This window comes from Mchenga conophoros, linkage group LG13 (assembly GCF_057382185.1).
Source record: "Mchenga conophoros isolate Kocher_MC1m ecotype Shallow Benthic linkage group LG13, M_conophoros_male_GT1.1, whole genome shotgun sequence".
In the NCBI taxonomy this organism is placed as follows: domain Eukaryota; kingdom Metazoa; phylum Chordata; class Actinopteri; order Cichliformes; family Cichlidae; genus Mchenga; species Mchenga conophoros.
The window spans coordinates 237,003-253,610 of record NC_140538.1 but is presented as its reverse complement, the minus strand read 5'-3'; the positions used below and the strand labels follow the sequence as shown (position 1 = coordinate 253,610).

General features: G+C 43.2%; 1 protein-coding gene across 1 annotated transcript in view; it reads left to right on the top strand.

Moving 5' to 3' along the window:
* Positions 1-16,608, top strand: part of LOC146560524 (uncharacterized) — a 72,965-nt gene that overhangs the window by 44,994 nt on the left and 11,363 nt on the right. The window contains exons 29-33 of the mRNA XM_085295870.1: positions 4,348-4,383; positions 7,598-7,651; positions 7,740-7,793; positions 8,424-8,459; positions 10,791-10,877. Of these exons, the coding sequence (XP_085151996.1) occupies positions 4,348-4,383; positions 7,598-7,651; positions 7,740-7,793; positions 8,424-8,459; positions 10,791-10,877 (267 nt within the window). The remainder of the gene's footprint in view (positions 1-4,347; positions 4,384-7,597; positions 7,652-7,739; positions 7,794-8,423; positions 8,460-10,790; positions 10,878-16,608) is intronic.

Below are 16,608 nucleotides of genomic sequence, written 5' to 3'. Positions count from 1 at the left end.
CTTCCTGATGGAAGTAGTCTGAACAGTTTATGGCTGGGGTGACTGGAGTCCTTGATGATCCTCCCCGCTTTCCTCAGGCACCGCTTCCTGTAGATGTCTTGGAGGGAGGGAAGCTCACCTCCAATTATCCGTTCAGAGCACCGCACTACTCTCTGGAGAGCTTTGCAGTTGTAGGCGGTGCTGTTGCCATACCAGGTGGTGATGCATCCAGTGAGGATGCTCTCAATGGCACAGTGATAGAAGGTCCTGAGGATGCGGGGGCTCATGCCGAATCTTTTCAGTCTCCTGAGAAAGAAGAGGCGCTGCTGCGCCTTCTTCACTGTTTTGTTTGTGTGTACTGACCACGTAAGATCCTCAGCCAGATGTACTCCAAGGAACCGGAAGCTGCTCACTCTCTCCACAGCAGCGCCGTTGATGGTGATGGGGGTGTGTACTTCTCTGCACCTCCGGAAGTCCACTATCAACTCCTTTGTCTTTGCGACGTTGAGGGTGAGATGGTTGTCTTGACACCAGTGGGTCAGGGCGCTGACCTCCTCCCTGTAAGCCGTCTCATCACCGTTGGTGATAAGACCCACCACTGTAGTGTCGTCCGCAAACTTCACAATGATGTTGGAGTTGTTAGTGGCTGTGCAGTCGTAGGTGTAGAGTGAGTATAGGAGAGGGCTCAGTACACACCCCTGTGGAGCACCAGTGTTCAGTGTGACGGGGGATGAGGTGATGCTGCCCAGTCTGACCACTTGGCGTCTGTCAGACAGGAAGCTAAGGATCCAGCTGCAGAGGGAGCTGCTCAGTCCTAGATCCTGCAGTTTCCTGTCCAGCTTCGAGGGAACGATGGTATTGAATGCTGAGCTGTAATCTACAAACAGCATTCTCACATACGTGTCTCTCTTCTCCAGGTGTGACAGGGCAGTGTGTAGTGTCAGGGCTATGGCATCATCAGTGGACCTGTTGTGGCAGTATGCGAACTGTAGAGGGTCCAGTGAGTCGGGTAGTGCAGAGCAGATGAAGTCCCTGACCAGCTTCTCGAAGCATTTGCTTACGATGGGGGTCAGGGCTACAGGTCGCCAGTCGTTCAATGAGGAGATGGTGGAGGATTTGGGTACAGGGACGATGGTGGCCATTTTGAAGCAGGCTGGGACTACAGACAGAGAGAGGGAAAGGTTGAAGATGTGCGTGAACACTCCAGCCAGCTGAGCCGCGCATGACTTGAGGACGTGGCCGGGAATCCCGCCCGGACCAGTAGCTTTGCGTGCGTTCACCTTCCTGAAGCACCTCCGCACATCCTCCTCAGACACAGTGTGCGCACTGACGTCATCCGCGGTACGCACACTGTCCGGTCTCATGGTGTTCGCTGTGTCGAATCTAGCGTAGAATACGTTTAGATCCTCACACAGAGAGGCCGTGGTCTGCGGTGTGCTGGTTTTCCCTCTAAAGTCTGTGATCGTGTTTAGTCCCTGCCACATACTCCGAGGGTTGTCAAACTGTTGCTCCACCCTGTACTCACGTTTGGCTGCTTTGATCGTCTTCCGGAGTTGGTAATGTGCGTGTTTGTAGTCCGATGTGTTCGCGGAGGCAAAGGCGGTGTTCCGTGCCGCCAGTGCCGCGCGAACATCTCCGTTAATCCAGGGTTTTTGATTTGGGAAGGATTTAACTGTTCTGGATGGGACGACATCTTCCACGCATTTCCTGATAAATCCGCAGACTGAGTCTGTGTATTCATCAATGTCCCTAGCAGCCACGTGAAACATTTCCCAGTCCGCGTGATCAAAACAGTCCCGCAGCGCAGACTCCGATTGGTCTGTCCAACAGTGCACCGCCCTCCGGGTTGGAGCTTCCTGTTTCAGCTTCTGCCTGTAGGCGGGCAGGAGCAGGATGGAGCGGTGATCTGATTGGCCGAATGGGGCGCGGGGGAGGGCTTTGTACGCATCCCGGAAAGAGGTGTAGCAGTGGTCGAGTAGCCGATCTCCACGAGTGTTAAAGTGGATGTGTTGGTGGAGTTTGGGTGAGACTTTCTTCAGGTTTCCCTTATTAAAGTCTCCGGCTGTGATAAACGCCGCCTCTGGGTGTGCGGTTTCCTCGCTGCTTATCGCGCTGTACAGTTCCCTGAGTGCTCGGTCAGTGTCGGCTTGTGGGGGAATGTAAACAGCCGTAATAATCACTGCTGTAAATTCCCTCGGTAGCCAGAATGGCCGGCACTTAATCATCAGGTACTCCAGGTCCGGTGAGCAGAAGGATTTGACCGGGTGCACGTTCGCATAATCACACCAGCTGTTGTTGATCATGAAACACACACCACCACCTCTGCTTTCCCCAGTAAGATCCTGTGACCTGTCCGCGCGATGCACGGAGAACCCCGGTAGTTGTATTGCGGAGTCCGGTACCTTGTCCGATAGCCAGGTTTCTGTGAGGCAGATCACGCAGCAGTCCCGCATCTCTCGCTGGAATGAGATCCGTGCCCGAAGCTCGCACAGCTTGTTCTCCAGAGACTGCACATTAGCCAGTAATAAACTGGGTAACGGTGGTCTGTTAGTGCGCCGTCTCAGTCGAACCAGAACGCCAGATCTTCTCCCTCTGCGTCGGCGTTTGCGGCCTCCAGGGCCAGAGAACAAAGGCGTCTCAGGTGAGATGAATGGGGGGTCTGCAAACGGAGCGTCCGTGTTGCAAAACTTGAACTCCGGAAAGTTATAAGAAAGACAGTCTTTTATGTCCAGTAAGGTTTGTCGGTCGTACACAAGGAGACGTGCTACTCGCGAAAAAATGAAGGAAAAGTAAAATTAAACACAGAAAAAAGCCGTTGCTTGGGGGAGCTCGCGACAAGGCTGACATACTCGGCGCCATCTTGAATCACCTACTTCAAACCACTTCATTACATTTTCACCTTTCACCTGTCATTCTTAACATAGAAAATGCATTTACACACTCAGTCACATATCAATACAATTCACTTTGTTTCATTTAGCTTATGTATTTCTACTTCAGTTAGATTTGTGTTTAGCACATTTTCACATGAACATTCATTGTAACATCATCTCAGTGAGGCCTGAATCATTGTTATTCTATTTTCTGATTCATTATACTGGTTAACTTAAACATATTTACAACTAATTAACAATCAGTAAAACCACTTATAAATGATGGTTCCGTGTTTGACAGTTACAATCTTTTTTCTCTCCTTCTCCTCTTACCTCTTACATGAATCCCATCATGCGTTCTCTTTCTCTGTGACCTTTAACACAGATAAACTAGGGCAAAGGTTGAATCATTCATTACTATGATTTACTCATCCACATACTGTACTTCATTCTACATTTCTATGGATTCATTTACATGCTTCATTGTAGCCTCTATATGCTTTCCTATATATAATTCTAGATGTTTTATTCCACTTTTTGTTTAAAGTGTGGTGAGTACATATCCTGATTAACATCGACTCCAAGATTTCCAAGAGTTAAATAGGAGAAAATTCACAAACAGGACCTGAAAAATATATGAGGCCCTTCAGCTGACCCACTTTTTACTATTGTGTCATCAAAAATGTTCTTGGTGGAAAGGTGGTTGACAAGAAACCATCCTTAAACAGGAGGAAATAGCTGGAGTCTGTATGTATCAATAGTAAAAGGTTTCATGGACTGATGAATCCAGATTGTACATTTTTGGTTGAAATTGTTCTATATTAGGACACACACACACACACACACACACACACACACACACACACACACACACACACACAGATAAGCAGAAGAGATGTGTGAATCTAACAACAATTTATGACTGTGTGTAAAGCTCTGCTTCAACACTGGCTGGGTGTTCTCCTTTCTAACTTTGCAGTGTCTTTATGTTGCAGTGTAAATGCCTTGAGCCAAGTGGCATCACAGCTTTAATGAATATAATATAATTGAATTAAATTTAATTTTTTATTATAATCTTTCTAAAATGGACCATGTTGCTGTAAATCTTTGGCTTTACAAAGAATTTATGGTTTATGTCACACTCAATAAGTTTCATTTATAGCCAGTGCTCATGTCAGTATAGAAGTAAATTTTATTTTTAAAATGGTAAAATATGCCTTTGATATAATCACAGTGAAATTTAGAACAGCCATCACTGCGAAGAAAAACATGATGCCATCACCCACTATGACCAAATCACTCACTCTTCCGCTTCATCACTTTCATCGCTCATCTGTTGTGATCATCTGAATATGTTTTTGAAGTCACTTGAGTCGCTGCTTCACTCACGCCTCCTTCCCCCATCTCCCCATCCAACTCTGACTACCCTCCCCATCTACCTACCACCTCGTCCCCTCATCATCTCTGCTCTCTAACTGTGTACAACACTATACAGGGGGCTCATGGGTTAGACGGCAGACCAGGTGCAGTGGTGAGTGGTGCAAGTCACATTCCAATCCCTTTCTCTTTCTCCTCTTCTTCCTCCCTTCTACTCCCAACTATTGCCTGCTTGATGTCCTTAATGCCTGCTTGTTGTATACTGTATGCTTGCTTTGTTGCTACCCATGCTTGTCTTAATATTTTTCATTCTAAAGAAACTCTGTGAGGACAAGAGTGCACAGAGTTGGGTTTGGAGGATACAGTGGCACTGAGAACGTATTATCTATATGGTGATATATGGGAAGTAATTATTTGATCCCCTGCTGAATTTCTAATTTTGCTCACACAAATAAATGAACAGTCTCTTTTATTAAGACAATAAACAATAAACCTATATATGTAGCTAGATATATATGACTAATGATAGATAGTGCTGTGATTGGATGTTAATCTCCCTGCAGACCACATGACCATAAAATATGGCAGATGCCACCACAGAGTTACAGAAGGTCTTCGGGAGTTCCCTTGCAATCCAAAAGACTGGAGTCTTCAGATACAGTCTACTTTGTCAGTTTATTGGTCAGGTCAACACCCAAGTACTCATAAGAGTCCACTGTCTCAATCTTAATTCCCTGGATGTTCATTGCTATAGGTGTAAGATGTTTCTGCCTGCGAAGGCCCATCTCCAGCACAAACTGGAGGTGGTTTTCCCAGTGTTGAATAGACAGTTTTGCTGCATCAGCCAAAACAGTCCCCATCAGTTCTCTTTACTCTCAGTCATCAGAGAATTCTTGCTGGAAGTAGTCAGAGTTTTAAGAGACATCTGTGCTGTATTGGGTGTGTGGGGTGCCTGTACAGACACACATGTCTGAAATCCTACGTACTGATGGACGCTGGTGAGATAGTTCAGGATCCATGTAGTGAGATGATGGTCCACACCTGTATACTCCAGCTAGTCTCTGCGAGTGTGGTCAGGGCAGGAGTGGTGTTCAAAGCACTGGAGAAATCAAAGAACATGATTCTCACAGGTTTCCCAGCCCTTTCCAGGTGAGCAAGTCGGTTGTCGGTTTCTTCCTCTTGAAAGGGAGTTTTTCCTTCCCACTGTTGCCAAAATGCTTGTTCACAGGGTGTCATCTGATGGTTGGGGTGACTCTGTGTAGGGTCTTGCATTATTAAGCATGCTGAGTCGAGTGTTGTTGTGATTTGGTGCTATATAAATAGCACCAAACCAAGGGCAGCACGGTGGCACGGTGGTTAGCACTGTAGCTAATTCCAGCTTTTGTCTTTTCCCTGACGTCCTTTGAGAGCTTTGGTTTTGCCCATCATGGTGGAGAGGTTGATTCTGTGGACAGGTGTGGTTTCTACACATAAAGAGTTAAGATCAAAAGAGAATGAATGATTTATTGGAGTCAGAATTCAAATCAAATCATTTTATAATTTTGATGTAATGTGTTTTCTTCTGCATTTTTGGTTAATATTCGGTCTCTCTCCATTAAAATGAAACTACCATCATAATTAGAGGCTGTCCATTTCTATGTAAGTTACAAATGTACAAAGTAGGGGATCAATTATTTATTTCCACCAACATAGTTAGATAGCGAGTTACTATAACTAAAAAGTTTTCTTCGTACTTTGTGTTGATAGTAAATTTCCCCTTAAATGGTGGTGTACATGTACAGCAGCAGAATTGAGTGTGTGCATTGTGACCATGAAAACTTGCAAATCTTCTCTGCCAAACAACTTAGTCTGCTGTTGAGCTTCTGGTACCCCGGGTGAAAGTCTGCTACCTGATTATTACTTGTCAATGACAAAACTGATCATTGACAATCATCCATCTGTTTTGAGTATTACCAACACAAATTACCTAGAACTGTTTAGTTACAATGACTCACCATCTTAGTATGTTCATCACAATTTTCCAAAAACATATCAATATTCTTTGTGTTCGTTTGCATTTTAATTCTTTACACAATCAGCAATAAACCCTTAAAATTTTAAGCCAACTTCACCCAATTCAAAACAGGCTTATTACAGATTCCTGGTTTCCTTCCTTTTAGTTTGCAAGTTTTTATGTTCAACATGTCTGCCTGCTTTCCTAGAATAGAAAATCAAGCTAGAATAGAAATATGTATATTTCCTTATCAATTACTGTCCATCAAATCTCATAACCTCTGTTTTCACTCTGGTTTTTTTAATTCAAAAAAAGATTTGAATAATGGCTTGTCTACAGGCAGTTGTGTAAGTTTCCAGAGTTGACAAAAGAAATTAGCCTGTGCATAAAGATGGACATACAAATGAAACTAATTTAGGCAATAGATGTTCAAATTGCTTTCAAAGTAAATTATCTGTAGGAGGTAAGCTCTTTAACTGTATTACCATTATAAAAAGAAATAAAAACTTGTTATTCAGTTTGTTTCTTGTAAAAAGGGAAACTCATCAATGACTCCTGCTAAGCTGATTAGGTATGAAGAAATTTCAATTATTTTTTCCCTATTTTAATTAAACTCCCTCAACTACTTTTCTAAGTATCAGTAACCTGAAAATTTAAACCATAAATCCATACGGTTATGAGATATAACCACATCTCATACAGGCCCAGCCACCACAAGCACCTGAGAGATCTTGGAATTTGAAGCTGTTTATGTGTTATGGCAAGTTGTTTTCCAGATCGTCTTAACTATTCCAAACTATTCAGTGTCTTGTAAGCGATTGCCAACAAAACAACTTGCCAGCTCGTATAGAATGCCATTATAGTGTCAGTACTCCAACTCTGATCATACCTTAACAGTTTCCTGCTTCCTGGCCCTCCTAGTACCAACGTCAGGCTGCAAAGCTGCCATTGCTGGAAAGTATGCAAATAAGCATGCAGAGATACCTGTGCTGCATGTTTAAATATCATGTAGTACACGTGGACAGCTGCATTACAGACAGGGGTGCACATGCTGGATATGCCTAAGATGCAAGATCTTCCTCTCCAATCTTGATTCATACTTAGACAGAAGGCTGCAACCTTGACATTTTATTCATTTTCCCTCGTTTAATACAGTTTGGACAGTAGTTCAACAAGCTTGGTATATGCTACAAGTACCAGCAGAAAATTACCTTGTAGAAATGTTCTGTTATCTCAGATTTGTGAAGAACTGGTTTAAATGCTCCAAGATACATTGTACCAGAAAGCTTGTTGATTTACTGATTTGAGGCATTTGATGATCCTGACTATTCTGTTTGTAGATCCTACTATTTACTTTCCTTAACATGTTTTAAAGGGTCTAGTAGGACCTGCAGGTGTGCCAGGGCCAGCAGGACCAAAGGGAGAGACAGTGAGTAACTTTTTTTTTTATTCTAAAAGATGCATCGAGTTTAAGATCAGGCGGCATGTACAGGTGATGGTTTCTGTCACAACTACAGGGTGAAAAGGGTGATCCTGGAATTCCAGGACCAACAGGGCCGCAAGGCATCCCCGTAAGTCTGTGTGTGTGTGTGTGTGTGTGTGTGTGTGTGTGCGTGTGTGTGAGAGTGTGTGTTCGGGGGGGGGGGGGGGGGGGGGGGGTTAACATTGGTAACATTTTAATTTGCATTTGCATCCTTCACAGCAATATGATTTACACATCAAAGGGTAGGGAGGCGAACTGTGCTGGTGAAAGATAAGATCAAGTACTATCCATACAGTACAATCCTAAAGAAGGCCATTTGTTCCTGCTATCAATGACACTGCAAGAGTTCAAGAAACAATTCATGCCAATGTTTGCATTTGTTACGCTTCAAACTCATGCGGCAGCTACACACTGCTGTCACAAACACATCTACTGGGATTTCAGTTTTGTGTGGGACGATGCTTCAGTTTCATTTTCACTCACTGTTTGGTTAAATGTAAAGCTGTTTCAAAGCTGTTTAGTAAAGATATGGAAAAATGTTTGTGTGTATTAAAAGCGTATGGAATGAGTTTATTCCATATTAACACAGTGGCATCACTTTTTTATGGAGAGTACTGTATTTGGCAAAATAACAACAGTGATAAAAACATGTGTCCTTATTCCCCAAATGCAGTCATATGGCACAGTCCCCAATGTGACATCTGATTTCTTTTTACAGGGATTAGTAGGACCACAGGGACTCAAGGGAAATCAGGTAACATACTGTCTGCAGTGTTTGGCCTATTATAAAAATAAAGTAACTAACGTGATTGTGGCTGATCATCTGTGCACACACACATGTGTAATTTCATTTATTAAGTAGTTTATGTTGGTAAATATTATTACCACAGTTGGCATTTACATCCACAAAATTGTTGTTGAAATTTCTTTCTGAGAAACTCTGACAATGTTCTTTCTAATATATACAGATAATATGTGAATTTCAATAAATAAATGTTCTCTTTGATATTATGCATAAAAGTAAAGATCAGTGAGTCATAGTTTAGGCAAAATGTTTGGTTTGCAGGGGATTTGTTTTGAACCCAATGGTCACTTGGAGGCATCTCGATGTCAGGCTTACTGTTAAAACAGTCATAATCAATTTTAGTTCCAGTGCTAATGTTAAACTATTCTAACAATATCCTCAGTGACATCCTCTAAAGCACCTTTGTTTTTAGTGGAACTAAAGAGAAAAAACTGTTTTATGAATTAAAACATCATTGTGTGCTGGTCACATACCCACCCCTCAGAGAATGCCTGTTTCCTTCCCATTAACCTGTGACAATTAATATTTCCACTTCCATTTTGTTTTATCTTTGTGGGCTCTTTCAGCACGTTCAACTGGCCACACTTCCAGTGTACACATACAGAAACCCAAACAATCCACCTAAATGTGAATATCCAGTTGAAAGTGTTGAAGCTGTGAGATTGTGTTGCTGTTTTTACTTTTTCCTATCTTCCTTTGTTTCCGCAGGTCTTCCTATCCCCTTTTCCTTCCCTTCACCTTGCTCTGTGGCCTGCAGCTCTTTTTATTGCTGGGATTGCCCTCTCTCCCTCTCACAAATTTTGGCCTTCTGTTCCTCCTCCTCCTGCATCCTAATGTAGTCTTGGGTTCCTTCTCTTACACTTACCTCTTAACTAGTCCTACTTAACAGTTGCTCTTCCTTGCAAGCATCCTTTAAGTCCCTCCAGCCCCTGAACCTTTAACCTGTAACTCGTCAGTGTTCTCTCATCACTGTAAAATGTGTCTACTCATTAGATGCTAGCACAACAAGATTTTCGCATTTCTGGGTTCATCTTTGTTTTTTAAACAGCTTGTACAAATCTAACTGTGATCAGTCTAAACCTTACACCAAATATTACCAGTGTCTTTACTGCAGGTGCTAAAAAAATACTACATCTGAAATAAACTGCTAAAAGCCCAAGCACTGGGTTTAATGGTATCCAGATGAGACGACAGAAACAAAAAAGACCGCAGCAAAAGTCATTTTCTGCTTAAAGTTACAGCATGAAACTCTTATCTCTTAATCCCTGCCTGTAGGAGCAGACACAGGTGACACAAACATTGACCTGAAGGTCCTTCTTTACCTTAGAATCAAAGTAAAGACTTTTAAGGCCTTAAATGCCTTGAAGCAGCTTGATTTAAATTGGAGCTACATAAAACTGAATTGACCTGAACTGAATCCACTTGATGAAGTCACGTAATCATTTTGAAATAGCTGCATGCCAAAGTAGCACATATAATGCAATTAAATAATGAAGACAATGGATTGATGTTCTTTATTTTGATATATATGTTAATATTGAGAAAGCATCAATCTGTTATTCTTGGTCTAACAGGGTGATAGGTTTGTTTGTTAAAAATGGTGCAGGTTTTAAGTTTAACCAAATATTTTTCCCCCTCCTGGTGTTAGATTGCTTTTTAACACCTAAATGTAGACTTCAGTTTGTAAATTTAGTCGATTTTTCCCGTAAAAGACAAAATTATTTATCAGGAATTGTCCACGATGCAAGAAAATAAACTATGCATCAAAATCCAACAGTTTCTTGACCCATCATGTTACTGTGACAAGTTTAAATGTCACTGTAGGCTGTAGTTCAGGAGTTAGAGCAGATCATCTACTACATCTACATCTGGGCAAGACACTAACGCCAAGCATAATGCATCCTTGAGGGTAAGAATGTGTGTGAATGTTAGCTAGAAAGCACTTCAGTAGAAAAAAGTGCTTGTGTGAATGAGCCAAGCTGTGTAAGCTGTACGTGCACTGTTTCGTAGTGTGCATGTTGTCCCTGGTAGGAAACCTGCTCACCAACTGCAATGGCTTACTTTTTCCTGTTTCCTTCTACTCCCTCCCACTCTCTAGTGAATTTAGATCGCTAAATCATACAAAGAAAACTAGTGAATCAAAATGACGCTAAAATTTCTCATATCATCTGTTGCATATGTCAAAAAACAGCTATTGAAATCTTACAAACAAAAGCATTTGCTTCTACTGTGGTGTAGTAAGGAGGATTAAATTTGTTCTTTTTAATACACTGTTTGCAGGGAGAGAGGGGCAAGAAAGGCAACAGGGGGGCCAAAGGGGATAAGGGAGACCAAGGAGCACCTGGATTAGATGCCCCCTGTCCATTGGTATGTCAGTAGTTCTGTGTTTAGCCATGAGGCAAAGGGAAGAAGCAGCAAGTTACTCTCAGGACATTTCAGTTGGACAGCTTCCTTTTGCCTCATTTAATGTTTCTAATCAACCTCAGAGTGGTTTTGGTCCAGTGGTCCAGCTGTAGGTTATTTTGACAACACGACTAGAATCAATATACATCCTCAAATCCCTCATCCATTCAAAAAACCAAAGGACGAAGTGTAGGACATTATAATAATATCACACTATCACACCATGCGCAACTATCACTGCTGGTAATAATCATTTTCATAATCATAGTCATAATAATATATCTGTATCTTTCAAGTGGCATACTAAGGAGCAGTAATACTACATAAATGATAAATTAGGCATTACTAATACCTTAGTAATGCTTAATAGTGTGACATTATTATAAAATACTACTGAAAAAGAAAGACATTCATGAGAGCAAAGATGCTTGAGACTGGATCACAGCTATGATTGAGGAACTTTTCTTCCAGGTCCCAGACAGACAGGAAACAGGCAGCCACAGAGACACCAAAGTATTCCCACTCCACGCTGAACTTTCTTCCTGCACCTTCACCTCTGCAGCTTTGTAGTAAAGAAAGTTAGACAGTTCAGCATAGACTAGCTATAGGCAAGAGCTTCTAATACTAAATCAAAATCAATAGCATACCTACTGTCAGATTTCTCTCTGGTGTTATTTTATCCATTATGTCCATCAGCACTGTTGGCTCTGTTCTTCCAGCCATGGTGCACTGGTTGTTTTGAACAAGCAAAGCAATCAAAGACTGGGGAAGATGCTGATGGTCTGCTCTACTTGTACCAGTCAGATACTCTTAGTGAAATGTTAGAGAACATTAACCTCTGCATTAGAATCAGAGAAACCATTTCCTTGCAAGTCCATATCAGTGAGCCCGGTTCCTGTCAGTCTCAGGTTTCCTGCATGTTTAGGAAACTGAAGTCAGTGACATCGTGGAGAAACATCGAGATCTTCCTGCCATTAAGCAGTGGAGGGAAAACACTCTTCTGCTGCACGAGCTGCAAAACTCTTTTTTTAAATGGCTGATTTCACAAACAGGGTTTCCGAGGCATTAAAGGGGAAAAAGGTGAACCGGGCTTGCCAGGCCTGGACGGGCTGGATGCCCCTTGCCCTGTGGTATGGTGCTCTTTCTTTCCCTTTACTAGCATGCCTTTAGCTACCCTCAACCACACTCCTCTTTATGGATCCTACAGTGCATCGCTGTAAACAACAATATGCACTTTTGCATGATAGTTTAAATTTATTGTAATCAACTCACTGCTTCCTCTACAATATGGTGAGACAACATAACATAATCAAGAGTGATTATAACGACTAAAAACCTTTGAAACATAACATCACGTACAATTGTGACTAATACACCAACCTCGGATCTAAAACCTTCACAGTGTTATTTTCAAATATAGTAATGCCTTTAGTCATGGTTTCTTACACTGTTTCTTGCATGGGGCACTATTCTTCCCTATCTACAAGGCAATAGACTACCACAGGGAGTGAAAACCAGCCACAGGGGCCAGTAGCCACCATGTGCTATTTCCAAGCCCGGATACATGGGCAGGGTTGCATCAGAAAGGCATCCATTCTTTATGATCCACAAACATGTGGATTTAGTGTGTCCTCTACACAGGAGACTTGTTGATGGAATATAATCCTGGCTTAATTTTCATTTTCTAAAATATTTAAAAGTAGAATGGGAGGCAAAGCCTTCAAATTTCAGACCCCTCTTCTGTGGAACCAGCTCCCAGATTGGATTCGGGAGACAGAGGATATAGTAAGGGCTTTCTTACACTGCAATGGGTCTAGGCTACTTCCCATGATGCATGGAGTGTTTCAGTGTTTCTTGTTATCTCACCTTTTTCACTCTCTATGTGCTCACACACCGCTCTCCATCTAATTATTAGTTCTTATTAATCTCTGGCTGTCTTTCCCATCGTGTCTTATTTCTTTCCTGTCACCCCCAACTGATCCCGGCAGATGGCCGCCCCTCTCTGAGCCTGGTTCTACTGAAGGTTTCTTCCTGTTAAAAGGGAGTTTTTCCTTCCCACTGTCATCAAGTTCTTTCTAAAAGGGGGTTGTTTGATATTTGGGGTTTTCTATTATTGTAGGGTCTCTATCTTACAACCCTAAGTCCCTTGGGGTGACTGCTGGTGATGAGGTTCAGAACTGAATTGAATTAAATACAGGATAGTATTCAAGGGATAGGTTCAAGGTAGGGGTGAGATCAGCAGTGATGGGCTCTGAGCCGCTTGTTATTTGCAGTGGTGATGGAAAGGTTGACAGGTGAGCAGGCAGGAGTCTGTCTCTGACTGTGATGATTGTAGACATGATCTACAGTGAGAGGAAGGATTTATTCACTGGAGGGAAAATACATGAATTCTCTAGTACTAAGTTGAAGTCCATGTATGTGAATGAGGGGAGACGGGTGAAAAAGAGTAAAGAAAAGAGATTTGCTAATCTGTTTATTTAATGTAGTCATGAATCTGTTAATCTGTAAAGCAAACTGATTAGGTCTTCTTGATTGCCTTTCCACAGGTAAGGCTTAGACTTTATTATAAAATCTACAGGGTGAGCCAGTTATATGGATACACCGTAATAACATGGGAATGGTTGGTGATATTAACTCATTCACTGCCATTGACGTCTATAGCCGTCAATGGCAGTGAATGAGTCAATGGGTTTAACTCATTCACTGCCAATGGCTGGCAGTGAATGAGTTAAAGTCCTGTTTGTGGCACATTAGTATATGTGAGGGGGCAAACTCCTCAAGATGGGTGGTGACCATGGTGGCCATTTAGAAGTCGGCCATCTTGAATACAACTTTTGTTTTTTCAATAGGAAGAGGGCCATGTGACACATCAAACTTATTGGTAATGTCACAAGAAAAACAATGGTGTGCTTGGTTTCAACGTAACTTTATTCTTTCATGAGTTATTTATAAGTTTCTGACCACTTATAAAATGTGTTCAATGTGCTGCCCATTGTGTTGGGTTGTCAATGCAACCCTCTTCTCCCACTCTTCACACACTGATAGCAACACCGCAGGAGAAATGCCAGCACAGGCATCCAGTATCCGTAGTTTCAGGTGCTGCACATCTCGTATCTTCACACCATAGACAATTGCCTTCAGATGACCCCAAAGATAAAAGTCTAAGGGGGTCAGATCGGGAGTCCTTGGGGGCCATTTAACTGGCCCACAATCACCAATCCACTTTCCAGGAAACTGTTCATCTAGGAATGCTCGGACCTGCACCCATAATGTGGTGGTGCACCATGTTGCTGGAAAAACTCAGGGAACGTGCCAGCTTCAGTGCATAAAGAGGGAAACACATCATCATGTAGCAATTTCAAATATCCAGTGGCCTTGAGGCTTCCATTGATGAAGAATGGACCCACTATCGTTGTGCCCCATATACCACACCAAACCATCACTTTTGTTGGTCCAACAGTCTTGGAGGGATCCATCCAATGTGGGTTAGTGTCAGACCAATAGTGGTGGTTTTGTTTGTTAACTTCACCATTCACATAAAAGTTTGCCTCATCACTGAACAAAATCTTCTGCGTGCACTGAGGGTCCTGTTCCAATTTTTGTTTTGCCCATTCTGCAAATTCTGTGCGCCGATCTGGGTCATCCTCGTTGAGATGCTGCAGCAGCTGGAGTTTGTAAGGGTGCCATTTGTGAGTAGCTAATATCTGCCGAAGGGACGTTCGCCTAATGCCACTCTCCCGTGACATGCGGAGAGTGCTGCGCTGTGGGCTCTTGCTGAATGAAGCTAGGACAGCCACTGATGTTTCTTCATTAGTTTTCTTGCATCCACATTTTGGCAAATCCAACACTGAACCATATGTCTGTGAAGGTTCTCAGTCATCCAGGTCATCGTAGTCAAAGTAGCTTGCAAAGAAAAGCGTCTGGACTTCTTTAAGTTGCTTGAAGACGTTTCACCTCTCATCCGAGAAGCTTCTTCAGTTCTAAGGTCAAATGGTGGAGAGTCCCAGATATAAACCTAGTGGGAGTGACCCCCCACAGAGGGACAAAAGGACCCCCTGATGATCCTCTAATCGCCTGAGCCAAGGTGTGAAATTGGGTGTGGGACCCAATCAGCCAGAGTTTCGGGTGTGTTCATTGTGAAACCTGGCCCCACCTTATCATGCGAATTCCTGAGCTCAGATATGCCCAGGATGTGAGTGGGCGTTAAGGCGTCAGGGAAGGGATCTCAAAACTGGATTATAGATGGCAGAGAGTTGGTGTGTAAACCCCCGCCTCTGTTCAAAGATGGTCGCTCACAGTGGACATAGATGGCTTCTTTCACTCCTCTTTCAAACCATCTGTCCTCTCTGTCCAAAATGTGAACATTGGCATCCTCGAAAGAGTGTCCTTTATCCTTAAGATGCAGATGGACTGCTGAGTCTTGTCCTGTGGAGGTGGCTCTTCTGTGTTGTGCCATGCGCTTGTGAAGTGGCTGTTTGGTCTCTCCAATGTAGAGGTCTGAGCATTCCTCGCTGCACTGTACAGCATACACCACGTTGTTAAGTTTGTGTTTTGGCGTTTTGTCTTTCGGGTGAACCAGTTTCTGTCTGAGTGTGTTGCTGGGTCTGAAATACACTGGGATGTCATGCTTGGAGAAAACTCTCCTCCTTTTTCTGATACACCGGCTACATAGGGGATGACAATGTTGTTGCGTCTGTCCTTCTTATCCTCCTTCGCTGGTGTCTGGTCTTCTTTTCTGTGCCTCTTTGCTGACTTTGAGAACGCCCATTTAGGATAGCCGCACGTTTTGAGTGCTTCCTTTACATGTGTGTGTTCCTTCTTTTTTCCTTCAGGCTTAGAGGGAACATGTTCTGCCCGGTGGTGTAGGGTCCTAATTACTCCAAGTTTGTGTTCCAGAGGGTGATGGGATTCAAAAAGGAGGTACTGGTCCATGTGTGTGGGCTTCCGGTAAACTTCGATGTTGAGTTTGCCGTTCTCTTCAATGTGCACAGCGCAGTCCAGGAAAGGCAAACAGTTGTCCTTTGTGTCTTCCCTGGTGAACTTGATATTTTTATCCACAGCGTTAATGTGCGCAGTGAAGGATTCCACTTCTTGTGTCTTGATTTTGACCCAGGTGTCGTCCACATATCTGTACCAGTGGCTGGGTACTCTTCCTTTGAAAGAGCCAAGAGCCTTCCTTTCCACTTCCTCCATGTAAAGGTTGGCTACAATAGGTGACACGGGGGAGCCCATGGCACAGCCATGTTTTTGTCTGTAAAAGCCTTCGTTGTACTTGAAATATGTAGTGGTGAGGCAGAGGTCTAACAGTGTGCAGATTTGATCGGGTGTGAAGTTGGTCCTGTCCTCCAAGGAGCTGTCTTCTTGTAGTCGTTTTCTGACAGTCTCCACGGCCTCCGTGGTGGGTATGCAAGTGAAGAGAGAGACTACATCAAAGGACACCATGGTTTCATCTGGATCCTCTGCCATCTATAATCCAGTTTTGAGATCCCTTCCCAGACGCCTTAACGCCCACTCACATCCTGGGCCATCTGACCTCAGGAATTCGCATGATAAGGTGGGGCCAGGTTTCACAATGAACACACCCGAAACTCTGGCTGATTGTGACCCACACCCAATTTCACACCTTGGCTCAGGCGATTAGAGGATCATCAGGGGGTCCTTTTGTCCCTCTGTGGGGGGTCACTCCCACTAGGTT